The sequence below is a fragment of the Rattus rattus genome, chromosome 8 (genome assembly GCF_011064425.1).
Source record: "Rattus rattus isolate New Zealand chromosome 8, Rrattus_CSIRO_v1, whole genome shotgun sequence".
Lineage (NCBI taxonomy): Eukaryota > Metazoa > Chordata > Mammalia > Rodentia > Muridae > Rattus > Rattus rattus.
The window spans coordinates 49,104,221-49,124,851 of NC_046161.1; the positions used below are offsets into that span (position 1 = coordinate 49,104,221).

Consider the following 20,631-nt stretch of genomic DNA (forward strand, 5'->3'; position numbering starts at 1 on the left):
AGGCAAAACATCCATACACATAAAATAATAACTTTAAAATTTAAATATTCTCCTTTGTAGGCATGATGCTATACCCGGTGTAAAGATTATCCCTGTATTATTCAAATGCTGATCTCTGTGCCCCGTATCTGGCTACATTCCTTATTCTGAGAATCTCCAGACTCAATGTTATATAAACATTGCTCCCCAATTGTTCCCTGATTGGTCAATAAAGAAGCTGATCAGTCAGTGACTAAGCAGGGAAGAGAAAAGGGCTGGACTTCCTCCCAGCCAGGGGAAGGGACAGGATAGAGATGAGTGGAGATTTGACTTGGGGAGAGAGTCCAGGAGATACCATTAGAAAATACCTGGAACCCAGAGAGCCAGTACTAAAATGCAGATATCACTTGGGTTTTGACTGGGAAGTAGCCAGATTAGTTTAGAGGATTAAAATAGAATGATCCTGCTCAGTTGTTGTGCCCTTAAAGCTTGCTAAATAAATAAATAGTCCAGTCAAAATTATTTGGGAGCTGGGTAAAAAGAAAACAGCAACATTTTTTTTAAAAAGCCATTCACAAACACTCCTTAATTCCAGAAGTATCTTGAGAGCCAACAATGGAGTAGGTACTATGAGAGAAACGGATCAATGTGTGAAAGAAAAAGGCCCAAACCAACCATGGTGTAAAGCAGGTGGGGACCAGGGACAGCTACTCAGAGGGTGTGTGTGTGTGTGTGTGTGTGTGTGTGTGTGTGTGTGTGTGTGTGTTTGTGTTTGAAGGAGAGCAAGAGCCATTCATTCAACAAACATTTATTTTGCACCTTCTGTGTGCAGAGCTGGGTCCCAAGCTCTGGAGTGAATGTGAATCCACACACCCAGCCCTTGTGGAGCATACACTTTTATGGGCAAGGTGCTGGTGACTAGTGTGCCACCAACTAAGGGCTGCAGCTACTGATGGGGAACACTCAGGGAAGCTGGAGATTTGATGTGGTTATGGGAGACACTGCTTTGCAATGCATGACTAGGGAAGGCTTATACAAGGAAGTGACACTGGAGCAGAGGATCATGGGAAGGCTTATACAAGGAAGTGGCATTGGAGCAGAGCTCTGGCTAGTGCAGCCACGTGAAAAGCTTGGGGGTTTACAGTGAGGTTTGGACGGTAGCAGGAGAAGATATAAAGGTTCTGACTTAGGAGAATCTGGAAGTGTATGGAAATGAAAGATGGCGGGGGGGGAATCTAGTGGGTAGCTGCGAATTGGAAGGAAATGGATGGGAAGGTGGGCTGGGGTGTGACTGCATGATACACGGCTGTCTATCTCCGGTGTCTGGCACGTGGAAGGAAGGAGTCCAGGCTGGTATTCAGCAGCCTCATCCTCCTCCTTCAGGGACTTACTGGACCGCATCAGAGGGATCAGCGGAAGACACCTATCTCTGTCCTCGTGGCTGTGGCTAGTTTGATGGGCTGATTGCCAACAGTCATGGCTTTACCTAGGGCTTCATTAGCTATGGCCTAGATGGAACAGTCAGCTTCCCACACGGCTTCTCATATCATCTTACTACAACCCGGGGGCCCAAAACACGCTGGGTAGCCTAGGAGTCCTTGGAGGGTGCGTGGATCTGAAAAAGGGGTGGCAGGAAGAGCCCCATGGTGCCCAGAATACACACAAACACGAACACCCACAGGAACAGGCGGTCAACAACCATCGCGACGAATTTCCAGTCCTCGATGACCTGCAGACAAACAGGGGCTGGTTAGCGGTGCTAAGCACGGAGTTCCTCCTCCCTCTGAACCACAGTCTCACCCGCTGACCAGCACTACACAGGCAACATGGAGGGTTAGAACTAGGCATTGATGTGGCAGTTCTGAATCCCAGGCTGGTCTCCACTGGACTTCTCGCAGTGTTCTCCAACCCCATCTGACCTGACCAGGGTTGGGGGAGGGAGTAGCAAAGCCACGGGGACTTGGGTTGTACAGATGTTCCTTAGGCTCCCCTGGATCCCCTATGACCCTTCAACCCTTGATGCTGCTCAAGATCTCATGGTGCAATAGTTGCATATAACTCATATATGCTGGTTAATTTTGGTCAACTTGATGCAAGTTAGAGTCCTCTGGGAAGAGGGAATCTCAACGGAGGAAACGCCTCTGTCATATTAGTCTGTAGGCAAGTTTGAAGGGCATTGTCTTGGTTAGTGATTGATGTAGGGGACCCAGCCCACTGCGGGTGTTGCCACCAGGTCAGGCGGTCCTGGGTTGGATAAGAAAGCAGGCTGAGCCACCCATGAGGAGCAACAGTGTTTCTCCTGGGCTTCTGCTTCAGTTCCTGCCTCCAGTTCCAACCTTGGCTCCCCTCGATGAACTATGACTCGGGATATGTAAGCCAAATTTTCTAGACCAAGTTGGTTCTGGTCATGGAGTTCATCTTAGCAATAAAAACATAAGACATCATGAAATCCCTCCCCTCCGCCCCCCATATTTATAATGTCTATAGACTTTGTGAGTTTCCATCACAATGTAAATGCTATACGAGTGATCATTGGGTTGTATTTGGGGGACTAATGGCAGGGAGGGGAGTACACGTTAGTGAAGACACCTTTTTCACCCATTGTTTTCCCCACAGTCGGTTGAATCCATAGATGCAGAAACAGAGACCCAAATATACCACATGCGGTGATTTTTAAAGCCAAATCTGGTTAAGGGTGAAGCATGTTGAGGCTTGGGGATCACAAGGTCCCTTCCTCTCATTTTTAACTCCAGACCCTCTGCCTGAGGTTGCTCTGCAGAGAGGGAGAAGAAGGGCCCTCCTGCTTGACAGGAGCTTGCCTAACATTTGGAAACCCCGCAGTTTAAACAAGTCCATGCTATTCCCAGCAGTGAATACAGAAACAGCAGTGAACTGTAGAATCGCTGTTTTCCATAATGAAGACTCTGCCTCCTCTGGCCTCATCATCTGGCTCTCTGGCATTCCAACTCCGGGCTTTACACATGCTATCTTCTCAGACCCAATCACGGGATGTGACCCTAGCATACAGCCGGCTGGCTTGCTGGGGTACCACAGCATGGACATGTAGCCAGCATCCCAGCCTCCTTCCCCCACCCCATAGCTGGGAAGTCTCGCAAAGACTCAAGAGTTAGAAATGCAGGCATCCGTGGGCAAGCTGACGTCAGCGACCCAATTTTCCAGGGCCCCATCAATGGAGCGTGTCACACTCCAGGATAATCCTATGCCAGGCCAGCCTCCACTCCTTCAAACGCCGATTGTTCCTGTCCCTAAGATGCGGAAGGCACTGCATATTAGGGTTGGGGATCCACTGTGACAGCCTTAATGTCAAGCACATTTCCATCTTTTCATGTTTTTGAGCTACTTACAGTGACCAGTTAGTCACCATGGAGGGCAAAGGTGCTGCAGGTGAGAAACAGCTCAGGGATGGCTCAGGAGTGGGCCTGCCAGGGCAGGGAAAGCAGGCTCTAACCACATACGGGGAAAGTCAGTTAGCCAGTCACTGATCACCATCAGGACAAGACCCTCAGAGGGGCCTCAGAGCTCAAAGACTGCAGCTGTGTGGCCAGCTGTGTGACCCCAGACAAGTCAGAGGATGTCTCTGGGCCCTTGCTTCCCATTGTGAAATACAGCCACTTCCCAGGATTCCTGGAGGAGGTAGGGCTGTTTGTCCACTCCTGCCAGAGCACCTGATGTAAGTTTGGCTGGACGGGACCACAGGTGGTTATAATCCCACTGAGTTCTGCCTGGCCCTTCCCTCTGGGGGCTTGTAATTAACCGAGAAGGCCTGCAAGTGCCAAGCTTGGGATAGGGGCGTACTCAAGCAGGGGTTCAGGAGACTTTTTCAACCTGCATGTGCACAGGTACCCACGGAACTTTAAGAAGTGGTTCCTAAAGCTTCCCCTAGAAATCCTGCCTAGAGTCGAAGATGTAATTCTAGCATTTGGAAGGTGGAGGCAGGAGGACAGAAGTCCAGGGTTAGTCCTGGGGAAGTGCCCCAGTGACAGGGCTTTTGCCTAGCATGTACAAAACCATAGGTTTGATCCCCAGTACCAGAATAAAAGCTAGGTGGTGGCTAGCTGGGGAGGCACAGGCAGGAAGAGAAGCTTAAGGTCCTCCTCAACTACACAGTGAGTTTGAGGCCATCCTGGGCTACATGAAACACTGTCTGAAGAAAAGGGAAGATCCGTTAGCACTGCCGAGTGTTTTGGCTGAAGGGGGGAAGGACAACAAAAACAGGTGAGAGCTCATGGTTCGGTAGGAACGTCGAAACACACAAGAAGGAAAATGGTGGGTGGGGCAGCTCAGAGTGCTGATGGTGTTGACCATGAGGCCGGTTCTAAGAGTAAAGAGTTGATACTTTCCTTTTTAAAGGTCAAGGTCACCTTCAGCTATGTGGTGAGTTCAAACCCAGCTTAAGCTACAAAGAGATAAGAGAGAGAAGAGGAAACAGAGCTGTGTTTCTGACTGCAATGGGCCTAGGAGGTCCCAGAGATCTGGTTAAAATTCTAGTCAGGGAGGCTCAAGAGGAATCTAATAAACCCCTGCTGAGGCTGAGGCTGAGGCTGAGGCTGAGGCTGAGGCTGCAGGGTGGGAGCTACTCTCTGAGCAGCAGGCTCCGTCTTCCTTCTCTTAGCAGTTCTCTTCTTTCCTCCTCACAGTGTGATTCTGGAACTTTTGTGGCCTGTGCTTTTCAGTTGGTGCTAACTAATGGACACCAGCATTTTCTCCTGAGACTCCAGTTGTTTGGAATAAATTGAAGAAATCCTCTTCTGTTCATGTAGCTGCCAAGTGGAAAGACACAATGTTGCAAGGTAAAAACTGGAACATTGTCATGCATCTGACAATGTTCTTTAGGGTAGAGAAATGCATAGGAAAGTCTAACCAGGAAGGTCTCCATTGTAAAATCGCCCTTACCCTTAATCCTAGTTATTTTTCATTGTCAACTTGACACAGACTAAAATCACCAGGAAAGAGAGTCTCAACTGAGGGATTACCTTGAACAGATTGGATTGTGAGCATGTGTGAGGGAGATTGTCTTGATTGTAAATTGATGTAGGAGAGCCCAGCCCACTGTGGGCAGCACCATTCCCTGAGCAGGTGGCCTGGGATGTATAAGAAAGCTAGCTAAGCTTGAGTCTGTGAGTGAGCCAGCAAGCGGCCTTTTCCAAGATTTCTGTTGTCATTCTTGGCTGTGCTGTGGTGAGTTCCCCAGCTAGAGGTAATCCTGTTGGAATAGCAAGCAGGCCTGGCTTCAAGTTCCTGCCTTGAGTTTCTGCCCTGATCCCTTTAGTGATGGACTGTGACTTCCAAGTATAAGGCAAATAAATTCTTCCCTCTCTGGAGTTGCTACTGGCCCTAGGTTTGTCACAGCAACACAGTGAAGCTGAAACACATGTAATTTCCTCAGAGGAGTTCTTTGAGATGCACAGACTCTAGAGTTCATGGTTTCCTGTGAAGGAGAACTTAACCTCATTTTAGAAAATCTGTAATTCTAGTCACACACACACACCCATGGTAATTTATTAGCATGGTAGAAATAATGCTTTTACTGATGTTTCTCTACTCCTGAATGTTATAAGTCCTCACAGGGCTGCTTTGCAAATCTGAGTGAGTAGGAGCAGGTGCCCCATGCAACCCAGCCCAGGCTGTGCTCTCTAAGGATAGGTGAACCTCCTTCAAATACACTGAGAACCTTTCATTCCAATCAGTGCCCCTCTGATCTGCCTCAGTGTTTTCTCTAGCACCAAGGGTGCTTGCTCTGGCAACTGGGCATAAGGGGAAGCACGAGAAAGATCACATCTGAGGGCTATTGTCAACTGGAGGGGGATGGGAGCTGGAGGATAAATATTCCAGCCTCCATCCAATGGGCTATTCTGAGTCTTCTCCTTGGGGGTCTCTATGGGGCTGCTGCACCCACAGCAGTAGGCTCACTAATACCCTATAGCCGGCCTACCTTTTGCCTTATCTTGCCTTCTCCACCTCCTCATTGTGATTCCTAGGGTTACACCAAAGTAAGCTACCTGAACCCAAACCCCATCTCAGACTCTGCTTTGGGAAACCCAAGACCAACACAGGAAGATCATTGATTCTTCCTCACCTAGGAGGCTACACTAAAGCATTTCCGTGCGGATTCCTTAAGTGGTGGGGGCAGGGCAGTGACTTACACTTTGATCTCGGTCATCGCTCTCCAGATGCTGGGCGATGAAGCTGACACCCTCTAATGCTTCCTGTAGATCTTCCCGGAACCTCCCGGAGGACCTCAGACGGGCATCCCTGGGGAGGCCTGCTGTGTGGGAGCTGACTGCAGACTTAGGAGCGGCAGGGACAGGGTTCACAAAGTACATGGAACTCCCATAGAGGTTGGATGGGCTGGTGGGGCCTAAGGCAGAGGTGGCTGCAGTATCAGCTGTGGCCAAGTGCAGCTGGCTGGGATGAGGGACCCTGACGAGGCTGACTTCAAGACCGGGGCGCTTCATGAAGAGGAAGGTGGGCAGTTTGTGCAGGAAGCACTCCTTGACCCAGGATGCCATGGTGTGAGTGCTGGGTGAGCGGTGGTGCACATTGAGGACACACACAGTGGTGACGATGGAAAAGGTGACCAGCACCATGGTGAACAAGAGGTACTTGCCAATGAGCGGTATGTCCAGGGAGGTGGGAGGCACGATCTTGGAGATGAGCAGCAGGAAGAACGTGAGTGCCAGCAGCACAGAGATGCAGAGCGTCATCTTCTCCCCACAGTCGGAGGGCAGGTAGAAGACCAGGATAGCCAGCGAGGTGATGAGCACACAAGGAATGATAAGGTTGATGGTGTAGAAGAGCGGCTTGCGCTTGATGATGAAGTCATAGGTCACGTCCACGTAGCTGGGGTCCTGCGGGTTCACCGTCCTCCGTCCTGGGAGGGCCACAATGTCCCATTCACCACTGGGGGTGAAGTCGTCCATGATGGCCGTGGGCGACTTAAGAACCATGTCAATCTCCGTGTGGTCATAGGTCCAGGAGCGGAATTTGAGGGTGCAGTTCTGCTGGTCGAAGGGAAAGTGCTTCACCTCAATCTTGCAGGCACTCTTGTAGATAGCAGGGGGCAGCCACTGGATGCTGCCGTTGGAACGCACGATCACGTTGGTGTAGACAGACACCTCATAGGTGCCATCGGCACTGGGGCAGGGCAGGACATAGAGGAGAACATCACAAATCTACAGAGGAAGCCCGGCCTGTTCTCAGAAAGATTGGACAGCAAGGCTTGGGGAAGCTGGAGGGCTCCATCAAGCCCCTCACACTATTAAGCAGGAGAGAAGAGATATCGACCCCTGTCTTGTTTGATCCTTGGCTACCCATTCTTTCTCCCCCACTCTTGTTCTCTTTGCCTAGACTGATCTCAAACTCCTGGGTTCCTGATCCTTCTGACTCAGCTGCTCTCATGAACTGCACACAGAAGTCAATGTTGCAGCCCCCGACACTGCCAAAGCCACCAAGTCACAAAAAGACAGAATAGGGAGGCAAAGGTGGTCAGTAAGGGCACTAGCCTGAGGGTCCAAAGGCAAGCCCAGTGCTCGCTGTGTTGAGTAGCACAGGCCTCTGGACCTCCCTTCCCGCCCTCCCACTCAGAAGACTGTCTCTATCACTTCTCTCTCTAGCTCCATGACCTAGAAGTCTGAGGGAAATGTAGAAAGAAGGCTGGGGTTGCACTCAGGTATGGACACCCCTGAAGGCTGACCTTCTGCCCTGGCCTGACTCTAGGCTTTGGTCACCTGTCACTCACTTGTTGTACAACACGATGTCAGGCAACCAGACACGCTTTGCGGGGATCCTCAGAATGTTCACCCCTTCGTAGCAGGAGCTATTCCAGGCCAGGCGGTAGTCAGTCCATTCCTAAGTACACAGGCAGGGCCATTGTCACCTGTAGGTTCACTGTCACCAAAGAGCAAACCCAGAGGAAACATCACCAGGGCTGGGGACCCTCCAATGTACTTACCTGTTTCAGCCAGATGCTGGTGGTCATGATCTGTTCTCGCTCATTCTGGGGAGGGAAATGGGGGTGTCAGTTCTTTTGGAAGGAGGGACCTCACCAATGGGCTGTCCTTTATCACAGAAAGGCTTAGAGCCCCAGGGCTGTATGACCCAGTTATCACCTAAATATCTCTTTGGTGGTATATTAGTTACTTCTTGTAATGCTGTGACCACATATGACAAAGAACCACTCAGGATACAAGGGATTGGTTTTAGCTCCCAGTTTCACAGTGAGGGTGGCATGGCAGTTAGAGCTCCAGCCTCCATGTGGAGCTTATACCTGGTCATACTGTAGGGGACTGTGGAAAGCAGGGACAGACTTGAGCTAGAACTGGGACGAGGCTACGACCCACAAGCCTGCTCACAATGGCGTTTCCTCATCTCCGAAAGGTTTCACTGTTTCTCAGTGCAGCCTACTGTGGAACACGTGTTTAAAGGAACGAACCAGCGGAGGACATTCCATATTTACACTACAATACTTTGTCCCTGGTCCCCACGGGCTCCTGGCCATCTTATGGTGCAATGATACATTTAATGCAACTTCCAAAGGCTGCATAGTCTTATGGTTCCAACACTGTAAAAGTCTGAAGTCTTTTCTAAGATTCCAGACATTCTCTTAACAGTGAGTCCCTGTAAAGTCAAAAGAGAAGTTACTTCTGATGTAGAATGTCACAAACATTCGCAATGTGCGAGACATTCAGGAACAAAGCAGGGGCACATGGGACCAGAGAGCCTGGAGCGATGCTCAATGGTTGAGAGCAGTGGCTGCTCTTGGGGAGGTTCCCAGCACCTACGTGGTGACTGGAACCTATCTGTAACTCCAGTTCCAGAGGATTCCACTCTCTCTTCTGGCCTCTAGGTATGCTGCAGGCATTTGGTGCTCATATAAACAAAAAGGCAAAATACCCATATGCACAAAATAAAAAATAAATCTTAAGAGACTGGATCAGAGCAAGACTGAAACCTGTCAGGGAAAACCCCAAATGTTGTAACTCTGTGTCCATGTGGGAGCCTTGGTGGCTTCATCTGCCTTCCCAGTTTCATGCAATGGCTTCTCAGGGACTCCTTGCAGAGAATCCAGTCATGCTATACACTGTCTGCTGCAGCAGCTTTCTGAACCCTTGAAAGAGGTTCCACAACCCTGGTCCTCCTGCGTCTTCCACATCTGACAAACCAGAAGCAAGTGGAAAACGCCAAATTCTCAAGCTGAGCCAGTTTGAGAAGCTCCCCTTCTAACACAGCTGCTCTCTACCCTCATGGCTGAGCCTGAGAAGACACTCCCAGCGGTGGTAGATTTGTGTTGGAAACCCTGGCAGCAACTCTTTTAGCTCAGGCCCTCTCACTCACTGAGGCTTCAGTACTGGGGTGGGGGTGGGGGAATGGGGGTGGGGAGAGTCTTGTTCCTCTCAGGGCACCTCTCCTTTTATCCCAGAGCACAATGCCTGGTTTCTCTTAAATCACACCAACCTGTTTTAGTAGCTATAGCCAGTTTGTCTGCGACCCCCTCCATCCTCAACTCTAGCCACATTCACATTCCTTTCCAAAGTATGCTTTTTTATACTTTCCTGGCTTCAATTTCTAGTATAAAGTCCGCTAAATGCAATAAGTAATAACCATGCAAAAACATGAAAGTTATACTGCCTTAATATTTCCTCTCCCCAAGCAACTTAGTCCATTACCTTTTAATTTAGCTACATTCAAATTGGTAGGGCACAGGTAGAACAGAACCAGATTTGTTTTTTTCCAGAATATACCTTTCTTGAAATCTCATGAGCCTAGGTTTTTCCTGTCTCCCTTGTCACCCCCTACCCCCAACTAAAGTTTACCAAAAGGACCCATTAAACTCTGATTATAGCATGCTAGGACTTTCCTATTTCTTTAGCTATATATACCTCCATTTCCCTGTTTGACTCAGTTCCAAGGCCTTGCACATCCAGGACAGGTTTACCTTAGCAATGGCCCCATTTCTCATTCTCAATTTCCATATTAAGTATTTGGTTCATCCCTGCAGCCAAATGCTTGACAAGTGACTAAGGGGGGAGAAAGGAGTGGTCTGGGTCACAGTCTCATGGCAAGGGATACAGGTAGCTGGGGCTTTGGCTTTGGCGTGGAAACTTGTGGCCAGTCACGTGGCAGCAGACGGATAACACAACTGAAGCCAGGCTAAAATCCATAGCCTTGAGACCACCCTCAGTGACCTACTGCTGACAGCCAGGCCTTACTATTTAAACATTCCATGATTTCTCCCAAGTCTCCAGCTGGAGACCAAGTATTCTTACACCTGAGCCTGTCTGTGGAGGCCATTGACGTGCAAACCGTATTAGGTAACTCAGACATCACTTCACGCCAGCACATCAGAGACAAAGCTCATGATTCCACACTCAGCAACCAGGATGACAATGACGACAATGATGATGACAGCTGACCCTGGCGGGTCTGACACGCCCTTTCCTGCTCTATCAAGCACTCTCACATGCATTTCCTACATCTCAGAATCACCCCTTTCCCCCCATTTCTGTTACCACTCCTCTCAGTTCCTTGGACAACTCAGGAGCTTCACAGCTCACATTCTGGTTGTCTTTAGAATCTCAGGTCCTGGGGTTGAGGTCCTTCCTTAGACCATGGTTCTGTGTAAACCGTCTAGTATTTCCCAACCTCACTCAGAGCAAACACCCCCCCCCCCCGGGCCTGTGGCCTTAGCTATGCCCGAGGCTGCATTTGCAAACCCCACTGTGGTCATGCTTGCTTCGTTTCACGCTCCCTTCCCTGGAAACTCACGCAGTTCTGACTTAACTGTTTTTCACCTCTCAGAAATGTTACCTTATCAGAGAAATCTGCAGCCTTCCTGCAGTAAATGGCACCCTGCCTCCCTTCACCACCATACACGCCCTATACTGACTGTCTTTGTAGCACTTTTACCCCTGGATACTATAATTTTGTATATTGTCCCTACCTCCCTCTAGGATCCAAGGAGCCTGAGGAGAAAAAAAAAATAGAGCAACAGGGATATGCTGGGCACCTGATGAATATTTTTAGATTAATAAATTAATCCTATTATCATAACTCGGGCTAGTACCCACACATGGACATTGCACAATCTAATTGGTCTAAATCCATTCTGCATATCACACACACACACACACACACACACACACACACACACACACCTATTTTCTTCTGCAAGAAGATTGAGTTTCTACAGTTCCTGCCATTTCTCTTCAGACTTATCTCTACTCAGGCTGCCTTTCTTCTACGGGGTTAGATTGGTAACTCCCCCAGCCTCATCCCAGCCTCATCCCAGATACATTGTACCGCCCTGGGCTCCTCTATCCTGAGCCCCAGCCCTCTCGGCCGTCCTTATTTCTTTGACCGTATCTTGAGCTCTGCTTCCTCTTCATTAACGAATTCCCAGTGTTCTGATTCTAGCCTGGTAGTTTCCTCCCGGAGCAATTCAGCCAGGCACTTACATCAGTAGAACAAGAGTGACACAGGAGTCACATTTTGAGCGTACACGGATGTTCGCTCTACAAGCCCATCTGGCTTCTCTCCAGCTCTCTTGGCTGCCACACTAGATGGTTCATCTACGTGGTTCAGGATGGCCACTGGGCTCCAACTACAATACCCACAACCCTGCTATGCGGGGAAGAGTAGGAAGAACGATGTACGTTGGCTGTCTCATTCTGATAAGTTTTTTTTTTTTTTTTCTTTTTTTTTTGGTTCTTTTTTTTCGGAGCTGGGGACCGAACCCAGGGCCTTGCACTTCCTAGGCAAGCGCTCTACCACTGAGCCAAATCCCCAACCCGATAAGTTTCTTTTTCTCCAGCGAGTTTTAAGGTTCCGATACGTTTGAGTTCTAGAAATCAGACCGTTGGTTCTTTTTAATAATTCCTAGCTCCCTGAAGAAAATTTCCATGATCATTTCCTTGAATATATTAATTAAAACTATTTTCATTTTAAGAAGTTTTTCATTTTGAACTGTGGCAAAATACACTCAGCATAAAACTTAAATGTCTAAAACTTTCTACCACATTCATTTATTTGTGTGTATGCTCATACATGCACGTGCTGTGCCCTGAGTGCTTGCAGGGTGCTGAGGGTCTGAACTGAGGTCCTCATGCTCCCGTGGCAATCACTGTACTGACTGGACCATCTCCCGCCCCAGGCCTACTAAGTTCCATCTGATTGCACCGCCCTTCACAGGTGGTATGGTGGGCACTGCCGAGGATCATCTTAATCCAGTCTGGGGCTGAGCTGGTTTGGAGAGAGCACTCTGGCTTTTGTGAGGGCTGACGTACTGTTGTCGCTCATTTTTCAGTACTAGGGTGACCCTTCTAGGAGCCCCACAGGGTCCTTGGTCAGACCCAGGTTGCGTGGAGCATCCTCCCTGCCCTGTAATGGCCCCGGCACCAGCCAACTTCCCAGCTCTGCAGCTGCCACTCTCTGTCCCAGGTCTTAGCTTCTTGGGCAGATGCTGTTGGCCAGCCATCAAGTGTAGAAAAAAAGTACCACGGGCTATCAGGGTCGCCTCCCGGAGCCTGGCTGGTTGCTTCCCGGCTGAAGCTCCAATCACCCTCCCTGACCTCCAGCATTTTGTCCAGCCCTTCTAATTGTTCCCCAGAAAAGCTAATCTTCCAGCATCTATGCCATCAGTGAAAGCTGAAAGCCTCGATTTATCTTTTAAACATGTTTTTAAGCAAGACATGCTAGTACATGTCTATAATCCCAGCATCTGCAGAGCCGAGGCAGGAGGCTCTTGAGTTAAAGAACAGGTAGGACTGCATAGCCAGACCCTGTCTCTAATAAGACACTGTTTTATGTGGACTCCTGGTTTCCACAGTGCGCGGTTCCTGGAGCCAGGTGTCCTGCCTGACCAGTTCTCACAAACGCAGGTTTGCTCTGGTTTTGTGTGTAGGTGTGTGGGTGCACAGATGCACAGCTGTGTGTGCAAGGCTTCAAAACTGAAGTCAGGTGTCGTCTTCAGTTGCTCTCTACTCCTGGAACTCACTGGTGCCAGCTGCTCTACAGAGCCAGCCTGCCCTGGGGACCCCGTCTCTGCTTCCTGAGTCCTTGGCTTGCAGATGGACACCACGTCTGCCTAGATTTTTAAGTGGACTCTGGAGACCCATCGTCTGGTCCTCATGGGATATGGAAAAGAGCTTTGTCCACTGAGCTGTCTCCTTCCTCTTCATTTTAAGATCTGGGAGATTATAGCTGGGCAGTGGTGTTGTACATCTTTAATCCCAATACTCAGGAGGCAAAAGCAGGCAGACCTCAGAGTCCGAGGCCAGCCTGGTCTACAAGAGTGAGTTCCAGGACAGCCAAGAACTACACAGAGAAACCCTGCCTCTACAACAAAAACAAGAATAAATAAAAAGATAAGGGGCTTTTCTGTCTTCCAGAAATTTCTCCTGTGCCTGTCTTCTACCTCTTACTTTTCTCCACTCCACTAATGGCGGCTGAGTGTGACAGAACGCTAGCTATCACAGAACAATGACCTTGGATGTCACTCCTCAAAGAGAAGAATGGGGAAGTCTGCTTTTCTCCTCCAGCACCAATTCCCAGTCTATTCCCTAGACATCCCATCTTTAAACTGGCTATACCCTTAACGCTCACTCCTCAAAATCAAATATCTTCCCCCGAACCAGAAAGGAACCCTCTCCATAGAAGCCAACGTTTTTGCCTTTGGGACTATGACAGCCCATAGGGGCACTTGCAGAAGGGAAGCTGCAGGCTATGTTCTCCTCTTTTTGGAAGCCTCTATTGCTCCACAGGCTCCACAGCTCAGATCTGGCAGGGACAGCCTGTGTCTGGCAGTGTGTGGCCAGAGCTGCCTGCCTGTCCACCCCTGCCAGAGCAGGCAGCTGGCTTGCTGATTAAGTACAAGGCCTTTGCAGGTTGGGGATGCTCAGACAGTAGTCTTGGCTTGGCCTGGTCAGAACCCCCGTTGCTTTCAGCTTTCCATGGCAGGGAAAGGGCAGAGGCAGGGCTGTGTGCCTCTCCCGGCTCCTAGGGGACAGAGGCAGCTGCAATTTGGGCAAACCCTTCTTGAGCAGTAAATTGGGAGGAGCTGAGCCTGTAGGGCTCACAGGGCTGTGGAGAGAAGGTGACACTGTCGAAAGGAGGCCCAGCTCCCTCAGCTTGCACTTGATGGCTGGACACAGCTCCCATGTGATCGCTTCTTCTGAGTGGTTTCCAGGGGCAGGGGTTCTAACCATTTCGTTGGGACATGGGAAGGTTTAAAAGGGATGGCATTTCCTTCAGGCAACCCCACGCTGAGACAGCTGTGGGGAATGAGGGAAGAAATTCCATACTGCCTCCTATCCAGTTTGGAACACGTAATGTCGGGACCCTCCTCCCCACACCTTCATGCACAGGCCTGAGGCTCTGTACCCATCATTTCTCCTGGCCTGGTTCCTGTTTCCTCTACCAAACTGATATGGAGGCTGTCTCTGAGCATGCTGGGAGCTGTGACTGTTGGAGACCCAGCTGCAAGAGGCCACAAGGGGTCCAGAGGATGCCTGCAGTGTTTATCAAGAGGGCGGGACTCTGAGAGAGTTTCATTGTTGTTCCAAAAGGAATCCAAGGAATCCAAAAGATTTCCCACAGCCATTTGCATCTCTGGCCATGCCCTAGAGTCCTGACACCATTGAATTATTGAGTGAGGCAGCCCTGCAAGCACTGACCTGCTCCTGGTCATGTGACATGATAGATGGCCCTTTTTGTTGTAGCCACTCTCAGTTCAATGTTCCATTACTAAATGCCGTGAGAGCATGGGTTTTCAGATGGTTCCAACTATGAATCAGAGGTACAGAGAGAACAGCATGTGTATAGGCACAGCTAACACTCCTTTTGGATCGAAGAATCCTAACCTGGAAGCATGATCAGCACCCTCACAGTTTAGATAAATTGTTAAGACATGGGGGGAAGGCCTGCTTGTCTGAAAGTAGTGGAGAACATTTGTTTACAAAAGGCTGGGCCAGGAGGAGGAATGAGAGATGGGCACAGGGTGGAGCTGGATAGCAGCTGGCACCAGTGGTTGATAATAATTAACTTATCTCAAAATAGCAATAGAGAGAATTTTGAATGCCCTAAAACAAAGGATAATACATGTCTGACATCAGGGCATGCCACTGACCCTGACATGATTTCTACACACGAGTGTAGAGTGTAATGTCACAGTGCATTCCACAAAAAAAAATTACTATGTGTCCATCAAATGTATGTATCAATATAAGTTTTAAGAAATAGTAGAAGAAAAGACTAGCAGTCTGGAGTGTTACCCATTCGGCAAGGTCAGAAGTAACATGCCAGTCACTTAACTCCCAGCCCTGCACCCTGCACAGCCATCCACTTCTCTCCCGGAGGCCCTAAGGGGCCACTGGAAAAAGCCCTGCCTCTTCTCCTAAGCCTCAGGCCACAGTTGCCCAGGCACCTACCACACTGATGAGCTGGGACAGTGATAGCTCCAGGCGGATGGAGATGAGCTGAGAGGAGCTGGTGGCTGGGCGGATCAGGTTGTTGTAACGGGTTTTGTTCAGGAGGTCATCCATCAGCTTCTCCTCTGCGTTGGCCAGGCGGCAGTCCCCTGGGAAATCGCACAGTCAGACCTGCTGGGCCCTTGTCCCGAAGAACCCCACTGCATCGAAGAGGTGGGCTGTGAGAAGCAGAGTGCAGTAGCCCTGGGGCTGGGGGTCGGGGTGGGGGAGGATGGGAGACTGAGGAGGTGAGGTTGTGTGGAGGTGGGGTTGTGTGGGGGATGGGGGGGGACTGTGCAGGGGTGGGTGGGGCTGTGGGACATCCTGGGTGTTAGCTGTGGGGGGGTGTGGAGCAGGAGGGGGGTTATGTGGGGGTGGGGGGTGCCAACAGGCCTGCCTGTGTCATTCTTTCCTCTGGGACAGACATCTTCCTCATGTTCTTCCTGGCAGCAAATGCTGTTCCATGCTGTAACATCCTGTTCCAACCTTGGGCATCTGTTCTTTACTTCTACCCCATCCCCAACGTCCCCAGGCCACTGAGACCTATCTGCTCTACTTCCCAATGCCTCTAGTTTGTCCTCCCATCTCCACCCTTTAGCTAAGCTTTCCTGTACCTCTCCTGCCTGGTCCCAGCAGCCTCCCTGATCTGTCCACTCCCACCCGCCCCAGCTACTCATCCAGAGCCAGGTAGTCCTCCCCGCAGAGCACTTTGTGATAGCCCCACCCACAGCCCCTCCGATCTGAAGGCAGCTTCACTAGTAATGCTTTGGTTTGGCAGTCCAGGTCTTTTGCCCTCAACGATGGCTTATCTTTCTCACCTTATACATTTCTCTCACTTTCCCACCTCGACTAACCCCAGACTCTTCTGGCCATACACATTGCTTGCCTCTTTCCCATCTCACTTCCGGGTCTGCAGCATACTCTTTCTTTCACCAGGATTGCTCCCAGCCCACCTGCTGAGCAGTGTCGGAATGTGGTTTGTGCCAGGCGCCCTGCTGTGTGCTGAGGATAACCGCAAAAGCCCAGGAGCAGTTCCTGGTCCGTGGGGGAGGCTCATGGGCACCTCTACCAGGGACATGTCCTGAAATAGTGGCTTGTAGCTAGAACTGGGCTTGTGTCAGCCTCGCAAGCAGGAGGGTCTGAGCTTGGATCCCCACAACACCTACAAACAAACCTTCATGGCCTCGTGGGGTGGGCAGAGACAGGCAATACCCTGAATGATACTGGCTGGCCACCCTAACCCAAACTAGTGAGCTTAAGGTACACTGAGAGAGCCCATCTGAAAAAATAAAGTGCTCAAGGAAAGACACCCATATGTGTCTGCCATACCATACACATGCACAACACACACAAAATAAGATAAGGAAATAAGGAATCAGGGTTACTCTAGGGGAGGCTTTCTTGGACCCAGACTTTGACCTCCAGAACACAAGGTCTCTTTGAGACATCAGATGGAGTAGTCCAGCTGGCAGCTGGTTTCTGGTAAGACAGAGTTCTTGGCTCTAAGCCACATTGAGGACCAGCTCCAGCACAGCGTCTCGCAGGGAGCCCTGGACAGCCATCGTCCCTCTGAGCACTCCCAGCCCAAGATCTGTCCCTCCTGTACACCCTGGATTCCTTGCCAAGTGGTCTCTGGGTCTTTGTTTCACCTGTCCCTTGTGTTGGGAATGATGGGAAGGGGGAAGTTTAAGGACTGGATTGTGTACTGTGATGTCATTAAGAAGACTGTGGAGAGTGGAGGATAGGACATGAAGGAGATCCGAAGGAAGGTCAAGGGCCCATGAACAGGATACCCAGGAGCAGAAAAATGGATGAGGATGGTCAGAAGGAACATGTCAGGGAAGGAGAGCAGGTAGCAGGCTAAACGAGGAGAAGGCTGGAGAGAAGGCTGGGGTAGGGATGCTGGTGAGGGCTGACAATCTTACCAAGCCCACGAGTCCGGTCATACCTTTCCTAAGGAACCTTCACATCTTACCTAGCCCCCTCCTCTCTGGATGGAGCTGAGTACTTAGAATATGAATCGCCCCAGTCTGGGAAAGGTGAAGTAGACTTCTGGGTGGGTGCTGGGCTGGCCACATGTTCATGGAGAGCAGCCGCTACCCCGCCTACTCCATGCACTTTCCAACTGGCTGCCTATCTAGAACAGATGCAATATTTAGTGCCTTGGGAAAGATGCTCCAGGCACACCTGCTGCCTGCCGCCCCTCCCCCACGCTGGGCTGGGGGGAGAGTGGGAGGGTTGGCCAGCAGATGGGTGGACTGACTGACTCTAAGCATGGCTCCTCGCATCCCAAATTCCCTCTCCAGAAGCCACCGGCTTAAATACCCTTGGGGCCTATCTGTAGCCAAAGAATAAATCTAGGTTCCTTTCACATTTCTTTGTTTATTCAAGCTGACCTCTCATTTCACAGAGATGAATCTAACTTTGTCAAAGGTCTGCCTGGCAGCCTGTGGCGGCACTGGGGTAGGCTCCGCAGCACCCAGCCTCCCACCCTGAAATTCCAGGGGAGGGTGGGTGGATCTATCTCTGCTGTCCCAGGATGCTAGTCTGGCTGGACTAGAGGTTCGAGGCTGCCCGGCTGGTGGGAAGGGGGGGCCTCGTGCTTGAGCTCTGAGCCCACTTGGGGTACTGAGCTGTGTCACCTTCAGCTTGTCCTCTTTAACATTTAGCTGACTTAAGGGACTCTCTCCATCTCACAGACCAAATCTGGACTTCAGAATTCCCCTAAACCAGTTCTCAATCTTTGAGTCACAACTCCTTAAGGGGTCACATATTAGATATCCTGTATATTAGATATTTATACTACAATTCATAACAGCAAAATTGCAGTTGTGAAGTAGCAATGAAATAATTTTATGGTTGGGACTCACCACAACATGAGGAACTGTGTTAGAGCGTTGCAGCATTGGGAAGGTTGCCTTAGACCATTTAGGTCCTAGCAAGTCAGACAAAGCTAGAGCCAGGGGTTTCTTTAAGACAGAAGCCCTCCCTGCCCCCTGTACTTGTTTAATGGCCCTGCTAAATCGACCCTGAGGGAGGTTGCCCTCTGGGGCTATCACTTGTATCTGTTCTTGTTAGAATGTTCTGTGGATGGGGCAGAGATGTGAAATGACCAGCAGGACTGTTGTAACTGAAATGCACCCACTCTTTTCACCTCCAAAGTGGAGGGGAGCCCCAAGAGCACATGTAGGCTTTACCATCTACTACTAATGCTTTCCAGAGCCTGTCAGATCCAAAAGGCAAGTAACAGGTCAGAGGTTCACCACTGGCTCCCTAGGGCTTTCACTAAATCAAACTTTTATACAGTTAAACAGAGAAGCTGCCACTAGAGGGCATCATGATACAATGTTGCTGATGAAAAACTAGCGCCCCATTGACCACTGCACAAGGTCTTGCCTTTGGAGATTTTCCCTTGAAGAAAGGGAGAAAGGTTAAGAATCTGATAGGAGACCATAGAGGAATTATGGATGTCTGCGTGTGTGTGTCCAGTCTTGAGAAAGCGTATCCAATCTAGAAATGGAAAGCTAGCTTACTGTCTAGGGATGCAATGGTTAACAGAATCTCACTGGCAAGTGTGTATCTGAAGGGCAGGGTTTGACAGGTGAGGGCTTGTGCACAGTAGAGGACAGGCCTGTGAGATGCAGACATGTGCTCACTAAGGGGTAGCTGTGAGCATCCTAGAAACTCAGAACACTGTCTAAGAAGGAACTCACCAAATGCTATCAGTGCTTCTCCAATCACAGGCAGGAATCACCTGGCTATATAAAAGCAGATCCCCAGATTCCACTTCCAGAGGTTCAGATACCCTGAACCTAGGCTGGGGTTCAGGAGTCTGTAGAGGAAGGTGCAGACAGCCTAGTGGAACCATTCTTTGGAAATACTGCAAGTGTTTGCCAGATGACAGGAAGGCGAATTGTTGCCATGGAACAGACAGGGAGATTGAGAGGAGGTAATGGAATAGGGGCACCCAGCAGCGACCCAAAGCCATAATGCATACTCTGCCAATGTTGATTAGAGGAGGTGACCTTGAATGTCCCACCGCTCCCAATTCTAGTATCTTCTAGAGGTGGTCTTTGTGGGACGAAGATGCAGCCTTGGTTCTCTGGGTCCACTGGAGCCCAAAGGACAAGCTGGTGCACACACAGCTTGGGTGGGGGTAGAAGCTACAAAGGACTTTGGAATTTACGGGGGGGAGGAAGCTGAGTCTGGAAGAAGCCCTCACTATGTCTGAATGAACCTGGGGAGGAGAGCTGAGTGAGTCTCTTGAGCGTCAATGGTAAGTTTGTTGAGTTGCAGACCCCAGTTCATCAGCCTGCCCTCAGCTAAGCAGGGTTAGGGGACCAGCTATGCCAGTGCCTGCCATATATGTGATATCTGGGAGACCCGCTCCCAAAGTGCAAAAATACTTCCCATATATGGAACGGTAGTGTCGTGGTGACCTTTCTCTCTCCAAACATCTTGAAGACACTTGTCACCGACGGTGACCTGGCAGCATGGAAGAAGGTAGCAGAGACCCCAAACCTCACGGGCCACCCACCCAAGCCAGCCAGTCACCCCATAGCTTGCCCCGCCCACTCCCCAGCTGGTCCGGCCACTCCGCCCACTCTGCGACCCTTGTCCCTCCCACCTTCTCTAAAAAGAACTCACCGTCCTGAAGCAGAGAGAACAGAGAGACGAGGAGCAGGGGCGTACCCCTCATGGCCAGCCGGGTGGCAGCCAGTCACTCTACACTGGAACCGCGAGTGAGCGTATGTCCCGGTTGGCAGTCTGTGCCTGGCGGCACTAGGACCGGATGGAGCCCGTGCTCCCCACCTGGGACGCTTCTGTGGGTCCCGCCCACTCAGAGGACTGAACCGGAGTTTGGGGTAGACCCAGAGCAGGGTGTGTCTGGGGGAACCTGTGGCTATAGCTGATCGTCCCGAGACTTTCCCACACTCAGGAGCCGGGTAGTGCGTTGCATTCGGGAGGGTGGACTAGCTCCTGCCTCATTCGTCTTGGGAACTGGGGAAGGGGTGGAGTTACAGGGTAGGGGAGGGTCTGAGAGGTCAGGCTGCATCCCCTTCACCCTCTTAGTTCACCCGAGGCAGCTTAAGTGGCCGAAAGGAGCAAACAGCAACCTCCCCACTCCTAGGTGGCCCACACTAAGTTTCAGAATCTAGATTTAAAGGAG

The 20,631-nt window shown here is 50.3% G+C and overlaps 1 protein-coding gene across 1 annotated transcript; it reads right to left on the reverse strand.

Annotated features, from left to right (window-relative positions):
- Window positions 1-1,538: 1,538 nt before the first annotated feature.
- Window positions 1,539-20,427, reverse strand: Chrnb4 (cholinergic receptor nicotinic beta 4 subunit). The gene is made up of 6 exons (XM_032910891.1): window positions 20,109-20,427; window positions 15,423-15,571; window positions 7,952-7,996; window positions 7,739-7,848; window positions 6,144-7,134; window positions 1,539-1,708 (listed from the first exon to the last, which is right to left on the reverse strand). Exons 1-6 carry the CDS (start codon window positions 20,158-20,160, stop codon window positions 1,568-1,570), a joined length of 1,488 nt encoding a protein of 495 aa, XP_032766782.1. The 5' UTR covers window positions 20,161-20,427; the 3' UTR covers window positions 1,539-1,567.
- Between the last annotated feature and the right edge of the window lie 204 nt (window positions 20,428-20,631).